Source organism: Notamacropus eugenii, chromosome 1 (assembly GCF_028372415.1).
Source record: "Notamacropus eugenii isolate mMacEug1 chromosome 1, mMacEug1.pri_v2, whole genome shotgun sequence".
Lineage (NCBI taxonomy): Eukaryota > Metazoa > Chordata > Mammalia > Diprotodontia > Macropodidae > Notamacropus > Notamacropus eugenii.
Window position 1 is genome coordinate 292,736,279 of NC_092872.1, and position 24,725 is coordinate 292,761,003.

At 43.0% G+C, this 24,725-nt stretch overlaps 1 protein-coding gene across 3 annotated transcripts in view; it reads left to right on the forward strand.

Annotated features, from left to right (window-relative positions):
- MIDEAS (mitotic deacetylase associated SANT domain protein) overlaps positions 1–24,725 on the forward strand; it is a 124,717-nt gene that overhangs the window by 99,116 nt on the left and 876 nt on the right. For all 3 annotated transcript variants that reach the window (XM_072629169.1, XM_072629170.1, XM_072629168.1), the window contains exons 2-12: positions 996–2,669; positions 5,999–6,313; positions 10,804–11,149; positions 13,660–13,726; positions 14,545–14,687; positions 14,845–14,948; positions 15,923–15,998; positions 16,742–16,830; positions 20,493–20,642; positions 21,687–21,881; positions 22,960–23,153. In XM_072629169.1, coding sequence (XP_072485270.1) covers positions 1,275–2,669; positions 5,999–6,313; positions 10,804–11,149; positions 13,660–13,726; positions 14,545–14,687; positions 14,845–14,948; positions 15,923–15,998; positions 16,742–16,830; positions 20,493–20,642; positions 21,687–21,881; positions 22,960–23,153 — 3,074 coding nt within the window. In that variant the 5' untranslated portion in view covers positions 996–1,274. The remainder of the gene's footprint in view (positions 1–995; positions 2,670–5,998; positions 6,314–10,803; positions 11,150–13,659; positions 13,727–14,544; positions 14,688–14,844; positions 14,949–15,922; positions 15,999–16,741; positions 16,831–20,492; positions 20,643–21,686; positions 21,882–22,959; positions 23,154–24,725) is intronic.

The window sequence follows — 24,725 nt, forward strand, 5'->3', positions numbered from 1 at the left end:
TGGAAGAGGTGGTATTTAAGTTTGGCTTTTAAAGGATTTGTAGAAAGATCATGGATTTTGAGGTGGAAAAGAACCTTAGAATTCACTTCGTTCTACCCCCATCTTTAACTGGTGAGGAAGCAAGAATACAGAGAGATTAGGTTACTTGCCCAGCATCACACAGCAGTAAATCTCAGAGCCAAGACTGAAATCCAGGTCCTCTGTCTCCAAACCCACTAAAGCATAACTTGCTTGGGAAGTGGACGGAGATGAGATAACATGAGATAAGGCTAGAAAGGTAGAATTATTACACATTCATATATTTAGAGCTGGAAGGAAGCTTGGTGGTCATTAGGTCCAACTCCATCACTTTAAGATGAGGAAACTGAGTCTGAGAAAGGATAAGTGACCTGCCTGTGGTTCCACAGTTAGTAAGTGTATATAGGAAGTAGGATTTGAACTCTGGTCTTCCTCTCTCCAGGTATAAAACCCTATACGCTATGCTATATCACCTTGGTTATCAATGGCTACAAATGTCAAGTTGAGGACCTTCCTTCACAACCCAGACTCAGATCTTGGCTTTGTTGGTCCCTGTGAATTCCAAACCTTTTTTTAGACTCTTGTGTCTTGGATGCAGAAAGGCTTTGTTCCCATAGCTTCCTAGGAAATAGCAGCAGCTGGTGTCGAGTCAACTGTCTCTCTGCTCCCCCTGTTCCTCCTTTATACACACTGTCTCTGCTGCAGATGTCAGTATCAGAAATGTGCCAGGAGGCTTCGAGGGCTGCTGAGTTGGACTGGGGAAGGACCATATCTGTTGGGGAGACAGCCAAATCGATGGGAGATATATGGACAGTGCTCAAGGGAGGTGAGGCCTGATAATATAACCAGTCACAGGCTTGGTGCATGGAGAGCAGATTTGCTCAGTCACACGGGGACATAATGGCTAACTGAGTTTCCCCCCTAGTTCCTGCTCATCATTTTCCTGAGTACTGACATGTTTGCTTTTTCTCTTGTAGGCTTTGAAAATTTTGGCACCATGAATTGGGGAAGGATAAAAGAGGTGATGCGCGGGGTTTGAGAGACCCTTTAGAAGAACCAGAAGGAGCCTTGAGTGACTGTCCAAGTCTACCTGAGTCTTCTTCCCTTCTCCTGTGCCCCTTTTTTCTTCCTTTGACGACTGGAAATTAGTATTTGGCCACCACAGTGAGGGGAGCCCATGCTCCAAGGGGCCTTTCCCTGGGGGATGGGCAGCTGGTGAGCAGATATCTCTTGGCCCTGGCATAGCAAACCACACGATGAACCTCCAGGCCCAACCCAAGGCCCAGAACAAAAGAAAACGGGTTCCATTTTTCAGCGACCCAGAAACGGCACCAAAGGAGCAGCAGCAGCTGAAGGAGGGGCAGTATTATGGTCATGGTGGACCAGTTAGCAGTGTCCCTACCTCCCAACCCACTGAGCTACCCCCTCACAATACCCTGTCTATTCTGAGCTCAGTAGTTTATAGAGCGGAACGGGGTAACCCTCCCATGATCTCTCAACCAGTGGCAGCTGTGAAGTGGCCAAATTCAGTGATGGGCCGGGTGCCTGAACGGGGTGGAGATGCAGGCTGGCAGCAGCAGTCTCAGCCCACTCCCCATCCATTGTGGAACCATGCAGTCACTATGTATGGTAGCCAAAAAGGGGGCCCTCACCCTCCAGTTGGGGTCTCGGGTTTCTATGGCCACCCCGAGACCTTAAAACGAAGCCAGGAGAAAGGGATCCTGCCACTGGATCCCTACAATGATGCCATACAGCAGATGATGTCCCAAAAGGCACAGCTGGAGCTGGGGAGGTCCCAGGCCCCAGTGAACTCCTTCCACACACCCAAGAAACCCCCGAGCCAATTGCCCCTGCAGCCTTTCCAATTGGCATTTGGGAATCAGGTGAACCGCCATGTTTTCCGACAGACCCCACCTGGTAATAATCCAGCTGCCTTTCCCCCACAACAGAAACAGCAGGCCCTCCCCCAGATGCAGCTTTTTGAAAATTTCTATCCTCCCCAGCAGCAGCCTCCACCCCACTCCCAGCAGCCCCAGGACTTCAGCCTTCAACCAGCTGGCCCCATGGGTCAGGCTCACCTTGGGGCCCATCACAGTATGGTGCCCTGTCCCTTCCCCCCCAATCCTGAGATGAACCCAGAGCTCCTGAAGGCCCTTATGCAGGACCAGCCTACACAACCTGTGCTACCTCAGGCCCAGATCTCCTTTCCACGGCGTTCCCGACGGCTCTCCAAGGAAGGAATTCTACCGCCCTCCTCATCCACAACTGCTCTGGATGGTCCTGCTCCTCAAACCCGGGAAGAGATATCCGGCAACCTGTTCTTGCATCACTGGTCACAGCAGCAGCACCTGCAGCAGCCCCATCCTGAAACCCTGGGTCACGAGAAGGGTGGCCACCTCATGCCCCAGTCAGAGCAAGGTGGGGTGGCTCTTGGTGGTCAGCAACACCTGCCTGAAGGAGAGAGACTGGCCCAGAATGGCCGGGAGCGGGAGGCCCCTGAAGGCAGCGATACCTGGGGAACCAATGACTTTGGAGTGGTTCGAGGAGGGGTGATTCAGAGCACGAGGCGTCGGCGGCGGGCTTCCCAGGAGGCCAATTTGCTGACATTGGCTCAAAAAGCTGTGGAACTGGCCTCACTCCAGAATTCAATGGTGAGAATTGAGATCCTCCAGAAGGGTTTGGAAGGAATTGAAAGAGTAGTTGGATTCTAGAGAAAGTATAAAAGCTAGGCCAGGGTCAGAATGTGTTGGGTATAGAAGGACTGAACATTGGGGTCAACCAGTTAAGAAGCATTTATTAGACACTCACTGTTTGCTCAGAACTGTGCTGGGGTACAAAAAACAGTGAAACATGCCCTGCCCTTAACAAGGTTACATATTTTCATGGTTGAAATCATATATACCCAAAATAGATACAGGTTAATTTGGGGACAAGAGAACTAGCAGCTTGGGGGATGCAGAAAGGCTTCACATAGAAAGCAGTGCTAGAACTGATTCTTGAAGGAAACTAGTGACTCTGAGATGCAGAGGAGAGGGAGTACATTCCAGGCTTCATCCTACCTTGATTTGCAGCTTTACCAGCAGTATATTAGTGTAACTATTTTCCCGATGTGGGAACCGTTGTCAAACAGGTATTTTCCCACTTGGGTAATCTCTGTGATAAGAAAGGGAAGCTGTTTTATCTAGTGATTGGAGATAGAGAATACAATAGAAAGTTTTGCCAAAGTGTCCTAGACCCAGACCCTAGCACTGTCTTCATGGCTTTATTGAGGACAACTGTGTGCAAGGCTCTACATGAGAGACAAAAAGGATAGACTGTGATCTTTCCTCAGTGAAAGTCTTACTGGGGAGATGGGATGCACATATGAAATTATTAGACAATGGAGGTGTTAATTTGGGTGAACAGATGGAAGGTACTGGTGGAGTTCAAAGAAGGCAGAAGGTCGTGTAGACAAGAAAAGAAGGCCTCAAGACGAGACTTGACATACAACCTTGAATGTAAAATTTGAACTGGATTGCTTTCCCAGTTGGAAAGACAAAGATGGGAGAGAAAGTCAACTTAAAAAAAATTTAAGACCAAAAAAAAATTTTGAATAGGAAGAGGAAAGAAGAAAAGTCATTTAAGGAAAAGAGTAGTAGTAAGAATGATTAATTTCTGTACCTTGAAGAGATCTTGAGGATACTGCTACCCTGACTGCACCTAGTGTGCCTATTGGGAAATAATTGGAGATAATAATATCTCAAATTTATTTATTGCTATTAATATTAATAATAATGTTCTTACTGCTGCTACTACTAAGAAATATCATGGCTAAAGAGCTGCCCTCAAAGCAGAAGACTTCCTGGTCAGGGAACTTTTAACACTAAGATTCACAAAACCACTTTATAGTTTTAAAGCCAGATTTCAGGTCCTCCTTTAACACATGCCCCTTGGTAACTCATCGGTGTCCTAGGTTACTCTCTAAGACTATAATTTGCAGGGAAGCAAGGTGGTGCAGTGGATAGAGCACCAGCCCTGGAGTCAGGAGGACCTGAATTCAAATGTGACCTCAGACATTTCCTAACTGTGTGACCCTGGGCAAGTTACTTAACCTTGTTTGCCTCAAAAGGAGAAGGACTACAATATGCAGAGAAGGTGCCAGCCTGCATTGGTAGAGGGAGTTTCCTTACTTGAGAATTCCCCATGTGAGTGAAATCACCTATCCAGTTTCCATCCCTGTCTATAATAAAAAAAATCACAGTTATGTGGTACTTTAAGGTTTGGTTATTGATTTTTGTTGCTTTAATTTTTAAAACATTTTATTCACAACAACCCTGTGAGAGTTCTCTCTCTCCCTCTCTCCCCCCTCCCTCCATATATGTATGTACACACATAATCATATAAGAACTATACCCATTTTACAAATGAGGAAACTGAGGTTCATAGAAATTAAGTAACTTGCCCAAAGTTCAGTTGCTAATAATTGTTAGAGTTGGGGCTCAATCCTAGTCCCAGAATCAGAGTGTTAGAACTAGCTATAAGAAACCTTGGAGATCATCTAGTTCTGTGCTTCTCAAGCTTTTTTTTTAAGCTCATTGCACAGTATTTGCTGTGAAGAATCAGATCAGATTAGCAAGTCAAAGCCACAGGCATTTAAGTGCCTACTATGTGCCAATCATTGTGCTAAGCAAAGAAGGGCAAAAGATGGTCCTTGCTCTCGAGATCATGATCTAACAGCCAACAATTTGGTACAGAAAAGCTACATGCAAGATAAGTTGGAGATAGTTGGTGCCATTATCATCAAGGGGGATGAAAGCCTTCTTACAAAAGGTAGGATATTAGCCAAGATTTGAAGAAAGCCAGGGGAAACGAGGAATAAGAGATGAGAGAGAGACAGAGACAGAGACAGGACCTGTTAGCAGATAAAATTTCCCTTCAAAAAGAACGATCATTTTATTAACTTCTTTGGGAGGTGAAGGCATGATATGCTTTGGAGTTGATGTCTACTTGTAATAGACAAGTCTTGATTATTTTGTAAATATTCTCCTTTCCATACTAGATTTGCTGGGTGAGTAACATTTCTATTCAACAAAATTATTTATAAATTTTCTTTTACCTGCAGTGACTGAGCATACAGAGTTCTACAACCTACCTAGCAAACCTTGAGGCTCACCCTTTGAGAATTGCTGTTCTCATCCAACCCCCTGAGGTTGGGGGCTTTCTCTAAATTCTGGAGGGTCACAGGGCTCTTGCCTCTTTTCTATATGCCATACTACAGCTAGGTGATAAAGTGGCTGGAGAGTTGGACCTGAAGTCAGAAAAACCTAAGTTCAAATCTCACATTAGGTAACATTAATTTCACGACTGGAAGAGCTAGGTGACACAGCGGACAGAATGCAGGGCCTGGATTCAGTCAGGAAGACTCATCTTCTGAGTTCAATTCTGGCCTCAGACACTTACTAGCTGTGTGACCCTGGGCAAGTCACTTAACCCTGTTTGCCTCAGTTTCCTCATTTGTAAAATGAACTAGAGAAGGAAATAGCAAACCACTCCAGCATCTTTGCTGAGAAAACCCCAAAAGGAGGTCATAGAGAGTTGGACATGCCTGAAACAAGTGAACAACAACAGACTTCATAATTCTAGTCAAGTCGTTTGAGCATTGTCTGCCTCGGTTTCCTCTTTTGTAAAATGGAAGTGATAATAGCATTTACCTCTTCAGGTTGTTTGGAGGAGAAGATATTTGTAATGTTATTTATAAATGCTAGCTATTATTATTGTTATCCATCATTATTATCATTCTTACTTTGGATAAGAAGAGTGGGGTCAGACCCTAACTCAATCAGAAGTCCAGAGATCAAGGGAGTGACTGCATTAAGTGATGTATTTAATGATGTATTAAAAAGGTGATGTGGTAGCTAGAGGAATGAGTAAATCAACCAGAAAATGAAGACATTGTCTCAGTCTTTAGTTCCATATCTCCTTTCTCTCTCTCTCTTCCCAGGATGGTGAAGGCCTAGAGGAGAGGCGAAAGACAGTGGTAGCATCTGCAGCCAAGAGTGTAGTGGAGTTTGCTGGGCCCTCACCCCCCTCCAAACGGGCACGAGAAGACAGTGGGATGGTGCCTCTTATCATCCCTGTGTCAGTCCCTGTGTGCAGGGTGGATCTACCAGAGGTGGCACAGCTGGGGTATGCAGATGAGGAAGGGAAAGTCCCTTTGGCCTCAGCGCCTGATCGGAGCCCCACGGAACATAAACCCTCAGTCATTGTCACACGAAGGAGATCCAACCGGAATCCCATGGCTGATGTGCCAGCCCAGGTAGGAATGACATTTTGAAAACAAGATTCTACTTCTTTTTTCCCCCCTCTTCACATATATTACTATTCTAAGCTTTTGGATGACTTGAGATTTCTGGGAAAAATGAATGCTGATGGCCTCTAATTTATTAGAAAGAGAACACTATATGCCAACTGAAACCAGATCCTAAGAGTTGTCCTTTACTCCCAACCACCTAAATTTAATAATCACCCTATGGTGACTGGTCCTAAAGTAATCTGTTAAATAGTGTTCCAAAATCTGTAGAGTAGGAGGAGACTGGGGCATGTTTCATAATCTTGAATCAAGAGAATTTTGAAACTTGAGAGGCTCTCAGCTCATCTAATCCAATCCCCTCATTTTACTGAGAGACCCGGAGAGGTAGTGACTTGCCCAGGGTCACACAGTGGTAGAGTTAGAAATTGAATGTGGATCACTTAACCCTCCTCCCAGAATTCTTTCCTTTATGTGATGCTGCCCCCCAGTGTTCTTATGACAAAAGTGAACCTCTTAATGGTCCTTGAACTTATCTCAAAATCTTCAAATTGAAAGACCTTCCTTTTATGCATATTGTTCCATTCAGATATACATTTAGGAAAGCTAAGGAGCCTGAGTTATTGTCCCCATTTTGCAGATGTTGTTATGCATAAAACATCGCTCAGAGGCAGGTTATCATTTTATTTTATCAGTGAAGTAGACCAGCCTTGGAAAGAATTATCCTAAAGTCCTTAGAACAGTTGCTGATGAATTGCTGAATCATTTGGGTTGAGAATCTGTCCTTTCTGCTTGGACAATGATAAAGACGAGGGGAAAAGAAGGTAGTAGATGTGTTCTCTTTTAGTTTTTTGGGGGATGGTAGAAAAGAAAGAAATAGGTTCAAACTTTCTTCCAAAAGGAAGAATCTTAATGAGTAATAATAAATCAAGGGACTTCTGGATCATGACACAAGACTTGACATTTTCTTTAGGTCTCATTAGTTCTCAAAAAACAACCCCAAAACCCTATTAGGAACGAAGTTCCAGATAGAGTTCCAATCACAGGTGAATCCATGAGACCCCCAAAAAAAGTGCAGAGAGAGAGAACCCCCTAATAAAGTAAAAATCCTCATGAGTTAATACCAAATAATGATAATTCTTAAATTGTCCACTAAATACCCACCCCTTTTTCCACCTACCTCCATGTCTTACACAAATTTGTCCCATGGGTTTGTGCCTGGACCTCATATTGGGAACCCATGTTGCTTCAGAGATTATCAGCATACTCTGACCCTGTCTACCTCCCCACCTACCTCATAGGAGTACAATTGGACTGCATGATTTCTTACAGAAGATATTTCTACAAGATACAGCTTCTGTCTAACGCTATTTTCTTCATGAATTGACGATTCTAAAAGTAAAATACAGTTTCAGAAGGGTGTAGATGAGCAAGATGTACAATGACAATAACATAGAAATTGTTTAGAAAATAGAATTCAAACCCATTACTTCAAAAACTTTACCCTAATATAAGAAAAAGTAAAACAGAATAAATAAAAAATAGAGACTACACATCAGAGAATGAAATTTTAAAATAGACTGAGAAGACAATAAACTAGGAGAACAAAGCAAAAAATATTTCTCAGAAACATTTAAGCTGATAAAACATAAATAGCCTATGAGAAGGAGATAATTTGAATTAACCGCTTAACCGAGAGGATGAAAGGAGGATAAAAAGGAGAAGAAATTGATACATCAATAATTTAAATAAAAACTCCAAACTGGGGACACGATTAGCAAATGAGAGCAGAAGGGTTTTAGAGGAACCGGGAAAATGTGTGGGGAACTGGGCTATATGATAAAGTAGTTTTAGCAAAATTAATCAGGGAGCACGCTACTGTCTATAAAGAGAAAGAAGATTTAAAAAAATCTTTAAATTCCCCAATATTAAAAACACAAACGAACATCAATGGATTAAATAAATCCAATGAAACAAAAGCGATTGGTAGAATGAGTAAGAAAACAAAACCCTAGAAGGTGATATTTACAAGTAATACATCTAGTACATTCATATCTAGAATCAAAATGAGAGGCTGGAACAAAATTTACTAATGCATCAGATGAATCCGAAAAAGCAGGAGTTGCAATCATGCTTTCAGACAAAGAAAAAATTAAAATTCATAGAATCAGTTGAGATAAAGAAATTACATTATGCTTAAAGGAACCATAGACCGTTTTAATGAACTAAAAAAACATTAAATATGCAGCAAATGGCATCCTACCTAAATTCATAAAAGAAAAATTAATTGACTTACAAAAAGATGGAGATATGAACACCACAATATTGGGATACCTTGCCGTTTCTTTCTTTCTAAGAGCTGGACAAATTTGACAGAAAAATGCAGAACTGAACAGACTATTGGATATAAAAAGATTGTGGTACCACTGAATGAGACTACTGAAAAATGTTCTTTTTGTTGTGGTGGTTCCATGTGACACCTTTATAAAACTTGATCTTGGTATGAAGGCAGCAACAAATAAACCCCAAATTAGAGCAAAAAAGGAAATTTTGAAAATTAGAGAGAGAAATTGGAAAACTGGAAGGACGTTGAACTGATCGACAAACTAACAGCTACGTGAACCAATGTTATTAAAAGAAGAAGGGGGAAATGAAATGGACCCCAAATCCCCAAAATAAACTGCGAAAGCACAACAAAGAGAGGAAAAATAAAAAGAATGAGTGGAACCCACAGTTTATATACAAACACAATTGAGAACTCAAAAGAAATAGAGGATTATTTACAGAAATTCAAAGAGATCTTTTAATTATTTTTAAAAAGCATTTAAACTGGGTTTTAAAAGAATTAGTAAAAAAAAAAAAATAACAGCTCCTGGTGCAGATGGGTTTATAGGAGAATTATGTCAACTTTTTAAATACCTATACTACTCCAGTTATTCTCAAAAATTGAGAAAGAATGCACTCTGTAAAACTCATTTTATGAGACAAATTTAGTCCTAGCATCTAAACGAGCCAAAGAAAGCAGAATTATAGCCCAGTAACATTAATGAATATAAATCCAAAATTTAATATAACATCCTGGCAAATTGACTATTCAGCAATTTATCTAAAAAATCATTCATGTGATCAAATTGGATTTATACCATGGATGCAAAGTTTGAGAAACAGAATGATTAATCATATTAAAAGCATAAGATCAAAAAGCACGTGATTGTATCATTAAAGGTGGAAAAGACCTTTAACAAAGTACAATATTCATATATGCCAAAAACCTTACACAGTATAAACACAGAAGGATTTTTTTTTAAAAATGAGACAAAACAGCTTTCTAAAAACCAAAAACTAGTATCATATGAAATGGGGAAATATTAGAATTTTCCAATAAATAGACAATTTTGGTTATATGAAATTGAAAAGCTTTTGTGTGAACAAAATTACTGACAGTATAAGAAGAGATCAATTGGGAGAGATTCTAGGTATTAATTATCCCAAAAGCCTTTCTCCAATAAGTGGTCAAAGGATATGAATAAATGATTCTCAAAGGAAAAGTTGCAGACTCTTAGCAATTTTATGAAAGAATATTCCAAATCATTGAATAATATGAAAAATGCAAACCACAACTGCTCTGTGGTTGCACCTCACAACTGGAAAACTGGCAAAAATGATAAAAGAGGGAATAGTTAATGCTGGAGGGGCTTGTGGAAAGATGGACACACTAGTGTTGGTGAGTACTACAAACTGGTTCTTGGAAAGCAGTGTGGAATTATGCAAAGAAAGTGGCTAAAACTTCTATATCTTCCAACCCAGAGATTCCACTGCTAGGTACCCACCCCAGAGAAATCAGTAACAAAGAGAAAGGTCCCTATATGTCAAAATATTTGTACTTCTGTGTGTGTGTGTGTGTGTGTGTGTGTGTGTGTGTGTGTGTGTATGTGAATGTGATCAAAGACCTGGAAACAAACCTTTGGCTGGGGAATGGCTAAACAAACTGTGATAAATGAATATAATGTGCTGTGTAAAACAATATTGAATACGGAGAAGCAAAGCAAAAACTTATATGAACTAATGTAAAATGAAAGAGAGCCAGAAGGAAATATACATGGTGATTGCAACAATACATCTGGAATCAACAATAGGAAAACCACAGAAATTGAATGTTGTGTAATGATAATAATAGAACTTGGCCCCAGAGAACAGAGATGGTGGGCCATAAATATGGAGCCATACGTACATGTACGTAGATGTAGATATCAGATTTTTTTTTGATGTTGGTTAGTTTTTCTAAACTTTTTTTCCCTTCGTTTTATTTTCCCCTTTATTATAAAAAATGGATCTCTGGAAAAGAGATAGGGGAGAAAAATAATGAGACATGTCAAAGATGAACACAAAATGTATCAGCCAGAAATTAATTTTAATAAGAAAGAATCCGGACTGTAGAACCTGACCATATGCTTTCCTTTTAAAAGGCTGAATATCTCTTATTTACCTTCTTTCTGCAGGTTGAAGACGTGGATCCCAAGGGGGATGGTGAGGGCTTGGTCAGGAAACCAAAGCAGAGGCCTCGACCTGAACCCTTGATTATCCCCACCAAGGCTGGCACTTTCATCGCTCCTCCAGTCTACTCCAACATCACCCCCTACCAGAGTCACCTGCGTTCTCCTGTCCGCCTGGCTGACCACCCATCTGACAGAAACTTTGAACTTCCCCCCTACACGCCCCCACCTATCCTCAGCCCTGTTCGGGAAGGCTCTGGCCTCTACTTCAATGCCATCATGTCAGCCACTGGCCTCGTCGCCCCTCCCCCGATCACACCAAAGAGTGCTCACCGTACCCTCCTCCGATCCAGTGAGTGTTCTGTTATTGGGAAGTATGGGTAGGAGGGAGGCAGTATGGAGAAATCCGGTCTTTTAGGGTTTCTGTGGACTCAGCCAGATCTCTGGGATGAAAAGAACAGCCTCCTTGACCACCTCTTTAGGATATGGGTAGAATTACTCTTAATACTTTTAAGAATGGTTCACCATCTTCAGTTATGTTTGAGTTTGTACTGGGTTGTTTGGTTTTTTTTATCATATTTTTAAATACTTCCTCCCCTCCCCAGTAAAATCAACCCAACCCATCAACCGATTGTGACAGGAGATGTCATAGTCCACCCATGAGTTTGTTTGTACCAGTCCAGCCACGTTTTCACCTTTTCCCTCTGGTGGCTAAAGACAGGCCCGGAGGAGCCCTGGATTTCTGAATTCAGCTGACCGTTGGAACTCTGTGAAAAAAATTGCACTGGAACAATTGTGCCCATGATCTCAGCCCCCGCCCCCATACAGTGACATTACTGTCTGTCTCCCTCTGGTGGTTTCCTAGGACAGCAGGGTTGTCATGGGTTTTTTCCCCATCCCACACTGCCTTCACTACCTCCCCCTTAGCGGAATTGCAGGCTATAACCCATGTTCTTTCTGAGCTTGAGACAGATCAAGAAAAAGCCACTTCTGAAGTTAGATTGAAGGCAGAGAAGGGATCAACTGATCAGCAAATATTTGTTTAGTTGCTTTTCAGGTGTGTCCAACCCTCTATGACCCCATTTGGGGTTTTCTTAGCAGAGATACTGGAGTGCTTTGCCATTTCCTTCTCTGATATGTCCCCATTTTTCACCTGAGGAACTGAGGCAAGCAGAGGCTAAGTGACTTGCCCAGAGTCACACAGCTAGTAAGTGTCTGAAGCTGTATTTGAACTCAGGCCTTCCTGACTTCAGGCCCATTGCTGTATCTACTGGGACATCTAACTGCAGATTTTGTTAGGGGTTAGGAATTTATTAGACCAAGAAGACCTGAAAAAGAACAGTTTGTTTCAAATGGAGAGAGGAGGATGATCCAAAGCATCGAAGTGAAAGTAGTGGAGGTGACTGAGAAACCGGAGAGGAGAATAGTCTGGCTGAATCTTAAGATAGGAAAAGCAGATGGGGAGGGGGAGGGGAGACAGGAAAGATGAGAGGGAGCCAGATTGTGGAGGGTTTTGAAAACTTGTTTAAGGAATTTGGATTTTACCCTGCAAGTATTGGACTATGATTTAGAAGGTTTTTTTTTTCCTTTTAAGCCTGAAAGAGATAGGATGTAAGTAAGTAGCATGTGCAAAAGAAAACTAAATCCTTAGCTGAGGCCAGGAAGGCAGGGGTTTAGTTCCCACATGATTTGGCTCTGGCTAGTGTCTTTCAACTTCTTGGTGCCCCAGGTAAGTCTGTGAGACTAAGTTCCTGGGGTTTGCCAGTTTTCACTAATGGAAGGAGTTCTCCACCTTGGTGACATCTCCCAGGCTTAGATTACCACCATCCCCAGGCACCTCCCCTCCCAAATCAGACAGCGTTGTATCCGATGGATTGGATCCGAGAGAGTGCTTTAGGAGACTTCCAGTATTCCACCCAAGAAGTATTCCTATTTCTTTGCTGGGTTGACTAACTTGGTCTTTGGTGCTCTAAGGTCTGCAAAGCACGTTGTTGTTCAGTTGACCTCATAGACCTTAGCTTGCTAGTACTGGCCTTGGTCTTTTCTTGGCAAAGATAATGCAGTGGTTTGCCTTTTCCTTCTCCAGTGGACTAAGGCATAGGGAAGTTAAGTGACTTACCCAGGGTCACACATCTAGTAAATGTCAGGCTGAATTTGGACCTCAGTCTTCCTAATTCCAGGCCCGGTGCTCTATCTACTGAGCCCCCTAGCTGCCTTGCAAAGCATTTTACTAATGCAATATCTCACTTGAACCTCACCACAACCCTCTAAGGTAGGTGCTATTATTATCTCCATGATAATAATTCTCATTGAAGTTAAGCCTGGTTCAGTGGCTTGCCCAGAGTCAGACCTAATAAGTATTTCAGGTAGGATTTGAATTTAGGTCTTCTTGAGCACTTAAGCTTAGAATCCAGCCTTCCTCTCTGCTAAGACAGTCTTTTCAGTGGAGTCACTGTGCTACCTGCTGCCTCAAATGAAAGAAAAGGTGGATTCCGAGCTTAGTTACGAGGTAGCAATGTGAATAAAAAGCTGATGTTTAGTTGTCATTTTACAAACACTGTTTCCCTTGATATCGTCTGCAGCCTGTGATGCTGCAAGGCCTGGCCTAAAGTCCTTAGCCCAGGAAGCCCCTAAGGTTTATCTACAGCAGTGTAGGTTGGTGGTTGTTTTAGGGTGACTATGATTCGGCCTCTGCTTGGGACAGATGCACTAAGCAAGGGTACAACTAAGAAGGAGCTAACTTAGAGGCAAGTTTCCTGCAGGAAGCCAGAGGAATTCCTTCCCCCCCCCCCCCCCCCCCCGCCCCAGCATCTCTCCCCCCATGTTTTGGGCTATTTCATAAATGTGTTGTTTGTCTCTCAGACAGTGCTGAAGTCACTCCACCTGTTCTTTCTGTGATGGGGGAAGTTACACCTGTCAGCATTGAACCGTAAGTGTTTCAAAGAATGCTACCTTTACCCCCTGGCTGCCCCATCCTTTATACAAAAATGGTCTTTTGCCTTTCTTCTCAAGCATATGAAGGAAAAGGAAGTGAAAATGGAGGTCATCTACTCTAGGAACCCTAAATGTACTAGAATGATGTCAGTTGCCTACTTTTGGGGGTATTTATGCTCTAGAGAAAAGGGTTGTAACAAGGTTGTGAAAAGGATCCCAATAGAAAATGACAAGGAGGGTGCATAATGCATGAGTACACCTTGGTCTCCTTTAAGGACCTTTTCTAAAGTTGCTCATTTCAAACCCACCCCATTTCTGACTATAGTGCAGAGTTCAATGTGAGAGTCTAGGGTCAGTTTCCACTTATCAATCAATAAACATTTATTAAATGCCTACTCCATGCTCAGGCATATTTTCAAGCTTATTTTTGATAGATTGATGTTAATCTCTAAAATCTCATTTGCAGTTTCTTTTCTTTTTTTTTTTTTTTTATCTCCTACCAACCTTCATATTTTTTCTTTGCCTAGAAGGCACAGGCCACCACTGGCAACAGAAGACAAGTTTTCCCCTAGAGACCATTTGCCCCATAGGTAGGACCCCACTGAACTATCCTGCCTCACCCAGAGCCATGTTTGTGGTTGGATCTCCAGCCCAGTGTTGTGTGCTCTGTTGAGCCTTGAAGTCACTTTCCTCCTCTACTCCTGGGGTCTGCACTTCAGATCCTTATCTTGATGGGTGGGGCCAGGGCACAGGCTGAGAGGAGCTACCATTTACATTGAGAGAGATTTCCATTTATCCTTTCTTATCCCGCAGTCGTATCAATGTGGGGACTAGGTTCCAAGCAGAAATCCCCCCAATCCGGGACAGGACCCTGGCAGCTATGGATGAGCATAAAGCGGACCTGGTCTGGCAGCCGTGGGGAGACCTGGATGCTAGCAGAGAGACTCAAGGACAAGGTGAGGAGAACCACAGGGATCGAGGGAAGGGTCCAATTTTCAGAATTATTGCTTCTTTTTTAAATGCTCCTGAGTTTCTAAATCAGGTTTTTTGTTTTTTTTTTTTAAATTCCCATCTTCCTTGGGGTTTTCTCTATGGGAATCTTTCTCGAACCAGTGGAAGACCTTCTGACTGCTGCCTGCTCTAGTATCTTTCCTGGGGCTGGAACCAACCAGGAGTTAGCCTTGCATTGTCTGCATGAAGCCAAGGGTGACATCTTGGTGAGAAAGCTGGGGTCCAGGACAAGGGGCATCATGGATTGTGTGTAAGGGGGTGGGGAGGGGATGCTGCTGTCAAAGGGGAGGTAGGTAGCTGAGTAGGGAGGGGCCAACACAAATTGCCCAGTAAGAGGGTAAGATAGATGTGGGCTGCTTCTCTCAACTCTGCCCATCCGAGAGCCACGCTCCACAACAGAGAAAGACCTACAAGCTGTCCCATCTGACTGCCTTGAGTGCCTGGTTTGTGCAGTGTGCAGTATACTATGTATCTTGGAAGGCTTGGGTGGAGGTGAGAGAAGGGGAGACTGTGCATGCCCCAGAGAGGGAGTAGCAAGGTGAGGTGTTTTCCTACCTCCTGAAAGGATGATTTTCTTGACATGGGTCCTAGAAGAATTATCAGTCCCTTCCAAGTCACCTCTCTTAGAGTTCCCTGACTCTTGGCGTGTTGTCTTATGAAAGAGAGTATGGGTAAAGAAAGCCTCCCATTAGGAATCTAGTGACTTGGGATCATAGGATTGTAGATTTAGTAGCTGAAAAGCACTTCAGGGGTCATGTAGTCTTCTCATTTTACCCAGAGGATACTGAGACCCACCCAGGCTAAGTGAATTCCTTGAGGTTTGATAGTGCAAGAATCTCAACCCAGGGCTTCTGACTGAGTTCACTGCTCCTCCCACTGTTCTCAGTCATCTGAGTTATGGTCTTGTGTTCTCCTTACTCTGGGCAGACCAGTTTTAGCTCCGTCGACCTCAGTTGCCACCTAGGTCAAACAAGGCTAGACTTGATGCCAAGGCCCCCTTCTGCTTGATATCCATTTCAGCCAATGCTCCACTCTGTAAAGGAAAATACTTTTTTCTTGGAGACAGTGAGAGAGCACAAAAGTAGTTACCTCAGGGCTGCTAGGTTTTGATCTGGGTACTTGGGACCAGGGTCCTCTAGAGCCCTGATCGGGACCATGACCTTCTTCTTTCCTTCTTCAGGCAACACTGACCAAACTGCTGCTTAGAAAGCCACTTAGACCTCCTGATCACCCACTGGCAAATTATCACTATACAGGTGAGTAGGGGAAGGGACCAGTTAACAGCATCTGGAGCTCTTGCTGTGTACAGGACGTTGTCCTAAATACTGGAGGGAGAGGGAGAGGACACAGGTTCTTACTAAGTAAACACGAATTGTTATTGACACAACAGAAGTACCATAGGCTGACATAACTGTAAGGAAAGTGGATGTGTGACTGAGAGGTGGCCAGAGGAAATCAAAGGGTTGGGGCTGAGTGGGATGAGTCATGGAAGATTTTGTGTAGGTGGTAGATCCAAAGCTGAGGCTTGAAGGTCAGAATAGCACAGTTCCTTTGCAATCTACCTTCAGCAAAGTCATGGTCCTTTTCATCCCATTCCTAGCACTATGGAGAGCACTATGGGGTGTATCCTGATGTGGAAGCCATCATGAGAGAATATATGAGACATAGTCCTTACCCTCATGAAGCTTATACATTCACCCTTATCAGGGAAGATTTCTAGGACTGTCCAGGCTGTTTCCCTCAACCTGGGTCTCACCTAAGAGAAGAGGGAGGAGATCAGCAGGAAAAGGTTGGGAGGAAGAAATGGGTTCTAGAATGATAGGGTATCCTTCAATGTAGATTTGGACCTCCAAAATGATGGAGCATCCCTTAGAGTGGAAGGAAAATTTCTCTACCTGGTCTACCATGTATCCCTTTTAGTGACCCTTCCAAGGAATTTCTTTCCAACTGAATTGGTTTTTCATTCTCTTCTCATTTCTCTCTTCCTGCCTCATCACAGGGTCTGACCAGTGGAAGGTAGCTGAAAAAAGGCTATTCAATAAGGGTATTGCCATCTACAAGAAGGACTTCTTCCTGGTGCAGAAGTTGGTGAGTTGGAGGGCATTTTCCATATGGGAAGAAATTCAGTTTAATTCAATACAATCTGGTATGTTCAAGACAGTAGTTTCTGGGGATAAGAAGACAAAATGAAAAAAAATAGTCCCTGGCCTAAAGGAGCTTTTATATTCTGCTGGGAGGTTTAGCTTTTAAATAGGTCATTCAATTTAGTCTCATTTAAGGAGGGAAAAAATGACACAAACATCTTGGGATTGGGGATAGGGGTCAGGAAAGACTTTCCCATAGGAGGTGGCATTTGAATTGGGCAATAAAGGATTCTGAGAGGCAGAAGGGATGAGGGATCATCTTCCAGGAATCAGTGACAGCTGAGGAAAGGAAAGCAGAAGGAGCAGCTAGATGGTGCAGTAGATAGAGAGCTGGGCATGGAGTCAAGAAGATCTGAGTTCAAATCCAGCCTAAGACACTTACTAGCTGTGTGACCACTTAACCCTGATTGCCTTCAAAAAACGAAAAGAAAGAAAAGTGGAGACTGATACGGAATACTGAGGTGCAAGAAGCAGTTGCAGGTAGATCAGTTTCATTGCAAGGAAGACAGTGTGTGAAGGAGAATCGTTTGAAAAAATTGTCAAGAAGCACTGGAAACAGACTATAAAGGGAGTGGAAAGGGGGGTGGGAGGGGATTAGAGCCACTTTAGCCTTGGTTTCTTTCTGCCAATGAAAAGAAGCCTTTGCAACTGCTCAAAGAGCAGACTTAAGAAGGAGCAGCCAGGTTAGAGCGTCCCCTTAGTTTTCATTATAAAGAGTAAGGCATCCTCCCCCACTCCTCACTTCTTTCTTTTTTTTTTTCCTGCTAGCCTCTTATTTTCTTGAGAAGATAATACGGTATTTTGTCTAGGCCTTCACCTCAGACCGGTGAGGATGCCTGTGTTGAGGTCTTCAGACCCTTTGGACTCAAGTCCAATAATAGCTGGGGAAATAAAGGAGGGCAGTGGGCAGAAGTGAGTCATTGCCACATGGGCCAGAGTGCTTGCTGCAGAGGGTGGTGATTAGCAGCATCAGACAGTGAGATCACCCCCAGATCGAGGGGCCACAGGCAGACAGGTGACTTCAGACCCAGCAAGTAGCCTGGGAATTGGAAGTTGGGGAGCACTCCTGCTCTCTGACCTCATCAGGTGTCCCTCACATGTCAGTCCCATGAGTTCTTGCTGCTAGAGATGTCAGTTGCGCAATTGGATGTTGCAGGCACTGTGCTGGGCACTGGGGAAAACAAAACCAAATATGAAATAATCTCTGTCATCAGAGAATTTATGTGTGTGCACATGTGCGTGTGTGAAATAACGTGCACGTAGATAAATACAAAGTATATGCAGAAATACTTAGAAACGCCAGTGGATCTGTGGTCTCATCCGTGTGAGTCTCCCTCCAGTCACGAATATTGTAGCACATCCTCTAGGATTTTTCTCCATGTCCCCGATAAGTTTGTCGCAGGGGAAGCTGGGGACTTTCCTCTCTTTCTCTTATCATCTGAAGGAAAATGTCAACAGAGCGCATAGGCTTTCCTTAAGTTGTCTCTAATTCTAATCAGATCCAACTCATAATCATCATAATACAAAGTCATTTTAGTGGGAGGGAGAAAGCATTAACAGTTGGGAGGGAGGGGGTCAGGAAAAGGTAGCACCTCAGCTAAATGAGAAAACTCACAATGAGTTTTCTCCAATCAGTCCCTTCTAGAGATAGATTTACTTCTTGGATTGAATATGTACCTAAGAGTACTAAGCCTCATCTTGAAAAATTATTAATTAATCATTAATTAAATTATTAGATGGGGAATGGAGTGTGAGCTTGGATGGTTCAGTACGATGTTGGGAGGGGAACTTGGAATGGCCAGGCTTCTCTCTCATAAAGACCAAAAGGGTGATTAATAGTTCTAAAGGCTGAAGAGGTCACCGGCAGATTCACAGATTTGCTTTGGCTTATCCTTTTGTGAAGAAAATCAATTTACAATTGTCAGTAAAATCCTGTATCCTTATGAGAATGTAAAACTATCGACTGTGGCTTTATGCCTAGTAGAGAAAAATCTAAAGTCTGAAATTCTGCAGTAGTCAGACACGAACCTCCTAGATCAGAGCAGGACCTCTCCCGTATGTGCATAAAAGGAAGGAAGGAGGGAGAGAGGGAAATAAAGAAGTGATTGTTTTCTGCTCGTGGCGTAGTTCTGGGTTTGAGTTAGAGATTATTATACTTCCTTCCCTGACACATAGGTCTCACCCTAGTTAATCACCCTGGGGATATTAGATTTTTTCACTTAATGTATTAGTTTATCCATGAGTCACTTGTACTCCTAAGAGTGTTCAATACCACAAACGTATGACTTTCTCCCTTTCTATATGCATATACACACCCATATAGATGTAAATTAATATATATGCCTATAGGTGTAGATATAAAAATGTAGAGATGTGTGGCCATAGGTAAGTGACTTAACCCCAATGCTGTAGTGGTATGTGTAAAATATAGGTGATTGTATGCAAGGAATCTCCAAAGTCTTAGTGTAGTATTAACATATGGAAAACTTTTGGGACATGGGGTGAGGAGAGAAAGAGAGACACAGAGAGAGAAAAAATGAGAATGAAGCCAGAAAAGCACTTGGAACCCCCTTCATTTTCACTCCAATAATTCCAGATTCCTTAGTTTGGGATTTAAGACTCTCCACAATTTGCTTCCCATCTTCTTTTCCAACAGTATTTCATATTGCTTCCCTTTGTGACATCTACCTGCCCTCCAAGCTGGTACACTAGTTATTGCCTGAGAACAATACTGCTGTCTCCCACTTGGATGCATTTGTACAAGCCACCTCTATGTCTGGGATGTACTTGGAATATGCCATTCCCTTTGTGACATCTTTCCTGATCCCCCCAGGTGTTACTGATCTCTCTGTTCTCAGTTTCCTTTGTACTATCCTTATTTGCATAAGGTGGTAGATAGCATAATGGATCATATTTTGAGTTTGGAGCCAGGAAGAACCCGGTTCATATCTTGCTTAGGCACTTGCAAGCCAACTTTATTGCCCTGGATAAGACATTTGACCTTTTGCTCCACAAGCATTTCCTTAGGAGTTTTTTTACTAAGTTATGGACTGATCTGTCTATGATGGTGAGGAAATTCTTGTACTGAGAGTTCCCTGTGCTGAGAAAGCCACTGCTATTTTGTAACTTTTCACCTGTACTCATTAGATCAATGGAATATAAGCTCCTTGAGGTCAGGGACTGCTTCATTTTTGTCATGCTGTCCTCAGTACCTAACATAGGGCTCTCCATATAGAAGGCACTTAATAAATGTTTATAGAAGTAATTGTTTAATTCATTCAATCTATTTACTATTTAAATTGATAGGTGATAAGTGTTAATAATTATTAATAATTAAATTAATAGCATTTAATATAAAAGTATTTATAACTTGTAATTATAATTATATTAGAATTGATTATAATTATTATAAAATTTATTTTTATAATATAAAATTATAATTATTATAAAATTAATTTAATTAATAAATTAAACATTGTACTGTTTGGTGATGGGGATGAAGTGTTGGGGGAGGGAAAGAACAGCAAAGGGGGAAAGGAAGATGGGCAGGACAGATGAAGCTAACCAGATCAAGAAACTCTAACCACCATTTTGACCCCAAACCAGATTCAGACCAAAACAGTGGCCCAGTGTGTGGAGTTCTACTACACCTACAAGAAGCAGGTGAAGATTGGGCGAAACGGGACTCTGACCTTCGGGGATATCGATGCCACTGATGAGAAACTGGGTCAAGAGGAAGTGGAAGTGGACATTAAGGTGATTCTCTCTCCTGTCTGAGTAGCTAAGACTCTTGGGATTTGGTTCCTCATGAGCCCTCAGTTGTGTTGAGAGGAAGTCGAAGGAAGGGGACAGAATGCTGCAGGACTCAGTCCTTGAGGAGGATCTTGAGTCAATTGTGTGAAACAAGGGTTTTAGACCTTGTTCTCCCTGCAAAGCAGATTGGTGATAGAGGGAGGAAGGGAAAGAAGAGATAGATAAGGAAGATTTATTAGGTGCCTACTCCTTGCCAGGCTGTAGGCAGCTAGGTCATGTAGTGGATAGGGTGATGGGACTGGAGTCAGGAAGAAACATCTTCCTGAGTTCAAATCTGGCCTCAGACACTTCCTAGCTGTATGACTCTGGGCAAGTCACTTAACCGTTTGCCTCAGTTTCCTCATCTGTAACATGAGCTGGAGAAGAAAATGGCAAACCTCTCCACTGTCTTTGCTAAAGAAACCCACAAGGGGGTCACAAAGAGTCAGACATGACCAAACAACAACAGCACATTTGCCAGGCTCTGTTAAGTGATATTTAATTATATTATTATGTAACGTTAACATATGACTAATAATGACTGTTATTCTGATTTCATTTGATCTTCAAACCACCCTGGGATATGGGTCCTATTTAATATCCTCATTTTACAGTTAAAGAAACTGAAGCAGACGGGTGAAGTGACTTGCCCAGGGTCACACAGTTAGGAAGCATTGAAGGATGCATTCGAACTCAGGTCTTCTTGACTCTAGGCCTGGTGCTCTATCCATTGTGTCACCTAGCTGCCTAGTAATTGTAATAACAATAGAAAGTGTGTCATGTTTGTGGATCACTTTGGGAAAGTTTTCAGAAGGACTTCATGCATGTTATCCTGTCATACCATCGTCACAACTCTGTTAGGGAGAAGCAATGTTATCCCCATTTCGCTGATGGGCAAATTGAGGTGTGGAGGATTGGGGTCTGTTTCTAAAAAGAATCCTCCTAGGGATAAAGCAGAAAAGGACAAAAACCTGGCTCACTCTTTTTTCTTCTTTTTCCAATGGTAAGAGTTCCCAGAGGTTGACAAGGGTCCAGCCGCCCAGAAGGGAGGCCCCAAGTGAAGAATGTGCCGTGGCCAAGAAGGAAGCCAAGAAAGAGGACAGGGAGGAGGAAAGGAAGCCAGAAGAGCAAGAAGAGGTTCGGGAGAGGAGCCGGAGGGCAGCAGCAGTCAAAGCCGCCCAGACAATACAAGCCAATGAGGCAGTGAGTGTGGCTTTCCCTCCTGGGGCCAGCTGAGAGCTCGTCTCACATTTGTTATGTAGAGAGGTCTCTGACATAAAATCAGTGACTAACAGCCCCTTCCCACCTCCCAAAAGTGTTGCAGGTTCCAATGGGTTCACACACCTAGGACCCAGGCGCAAGGTTGGCTGGCATGGTAATGAGGGATGACTGGAAGGGAGAGGTTTGCCTTCAGGTGGGCACCAAGACAGTTGAAGCAGTACTGGTAGAGATGGTGACAAGACTTGGTCCAGGTGACAAGGACCTTGAGTTAAAGCCCAGAGAAGTTGGTTTGGGCAGAACAATTGCAGTTCTGAGGAGCATTGGATTGGAAGTTAGAACTGGCCTTTGGAACAGGAAAGGGAGACTTGCTGGGGATGGGACTTAGCTGGGAAGTATTTCATTTGGAGGGAAAGTATTTAGGGGGTGGCCCTCAAACAGTGATTCCTTAAGAAGGAGGTTGTTGTTAACAAGGGAAGGAGGTTGTTGTTAACAAGGGAAGGCTTTTATTTGGGGAGGAGGGGATGGGAGGAGTGATGCAAAAAAATAAAATGCCAAAAGAAAGAAAGGCATCGATGAAATATTTGAAAAACACAGAAGAGAAAGCAAAAGGGAGTTTCTAACGGGATTCAGACAAGGGCAGTGTTGGTATTAACTGCCACGTCAAATTTTACTTATTTTTATAAAAAACAAGCTGTACATGGTGGATTCATGATTTCATATTGTAATTCTTGTTTTCTGCCCCTCTACATGTCTAGTTGAGGACTGCCAAGTTCACAGTTTTAGAAATTATTTCAAAAAAGAATTAAGAGAAGGAAATTATTCTGGTTCAGGTATATGAACTGAATTGAGCAAAAACCAGGAACTCTGGACAGATAAAACTAATCCCAGGCATCCAAGGCGTCCTAAGAAAGCAGCTCCTTATGAAGTCCCCATAGGATTCTTTGCCATGGTAGTTGCTGTCAGGAGCCAAACCAAGTAGACAGAGCTACCACGGTGCTCTTCTCTCCCAGTAGCTGTTTTATTCCAAACTAATGCAATTGCCTTGTCTTCATTTGTCTAGATCAATGATGTCCTCATCCTCAGGAGCCATGAGTCCAATGCTCCTGGGGTGGCCAGCAGCAGAGCCACAGAGAAGCCTAAGGAAAGCTCTGGGAAATCTCGAAGAGCTGGACCCATTGCAGAAAAGAAGACCTCAGAGACCTTAAGTAAAGCCCAGAACCAGGACAGCACGTTCCCTTGTAAAAAATGTGGCAGGTACAAAGATACCCAATCAATCAGTGGGGTGGCTGGTAATGAGAACTGGGGAAAGACCAAGGTTTTGGGTTCTTGGTGGGACAGTGGACAAGATGAGGACTGGTCGGTGGAGTGATGGGCAGAGTTGGCTCTTGGTGGATGGTGATGGCAGCAGCCACAGCAGCTGACATCACTCGATAGAGTCCTGCCGGCCTGGGACTGGCGGGAGCATGAGGGCTAACGTAGCATTTGGTCACACTGTGTGACCCTGACCCGTCTGGCGGACAGACATCGTGGCATCATAATAGATAACATGGTGGACTGGATGTCAGGAAGGCCTGGGTTTGAATTCTCCGTTTGTCCAGGATCACCTGATCTCTCTGAGCCTCATTTTCCTCATCTATAAAATAGGGATAAAATTAGTAGTTATTTGCCTCACCTCAAAGGAGATGGTGTACCTGAAGCACATGTACTAAATTAAGCTCAGCTCTTAGGTTATTTTCCAGACTGCTTTCGTATCCCCTCCTCCTTATCTCTGGTGATGTTTACATCCTGATCTCTGGACAACTGCTGCTGGGCACTTGTAGGACTATATTTTGAGGACAAATGGGGAAATCTCTTAAAAGATACGGGGGCCGGGTTGGAGCCTGCTAGGGTTTGGCACAGTGATTGGCTCAGCAAGATTCTAATGAAACTTTTTGGAACTTGTTGCATCCCAAATTACACCCCCAAAGAGAGACAGTGTATATATGGTGTGGGTGTAGGACTGAGTGAGAAACAGTGATGAGTATTCACGTAGGACTTTGTGCTGACTGATGATGGACATGGATGGGGAATTAGTTTACCTGTTCCACCTCCCATCTTCTTGCTTGTGGTGGGGGAGGGGAGGACGGTGGTGGTGGCACTAGCTGAAGGGCAAGGTGATGTGAATAGAAGGCTGAGTTGTATGTGAAGCTTGGTTTGAGGGCAACTGTATTTGAGCCGTGTGAGTCTGCAGTCACTCACTAAGCTCCGATACCTATCCTGGGTGGGAGTTTCAAAATTGCGTGGATTAGAGTAGTCTGAGTGATGCCTGAGCCAGGGCAGATGACAGGAAGGGGTTCTGGAGCTGTTGGGTGAACAATTAAAATACAGCTCCAGCCCACCCCCTGACCCCTGGTTCCCCTTCTTCCTGACTGGGGCAGGAAAGGTGTTGCTTACTTAACATTGGAGGGGTGTGATTATTTTTATTCATTGGTCTTATTTTTTAATTAAATTTTATTTTCATTTCCAAATTTTCTCCCTCCCCTGTCTGTTAAGGACAGAGGAAAAAAGATAATCTTATGTGTCTCCATGCAAAACAAATGCCCACATTAGCAATGTTCAAACAGAAGAAAGTGAAGAAAAATATGTTTCAGTCTGCACTGTGACTCAGCTGTCTCTGTAGAGGTGGATAGCTTCCTTCCTTAGAAGTCTTCTGGAATTTTGGTTTTTCATCGTGTTGATCGGTTATTCCTAAGTCTTTCAAAGTTGTTTATCATTACAATATTACTATTACAGATATTGTTCTCCAGAAACTATCCCTTTCATTATTTCACAGCGGTATAATAAGTA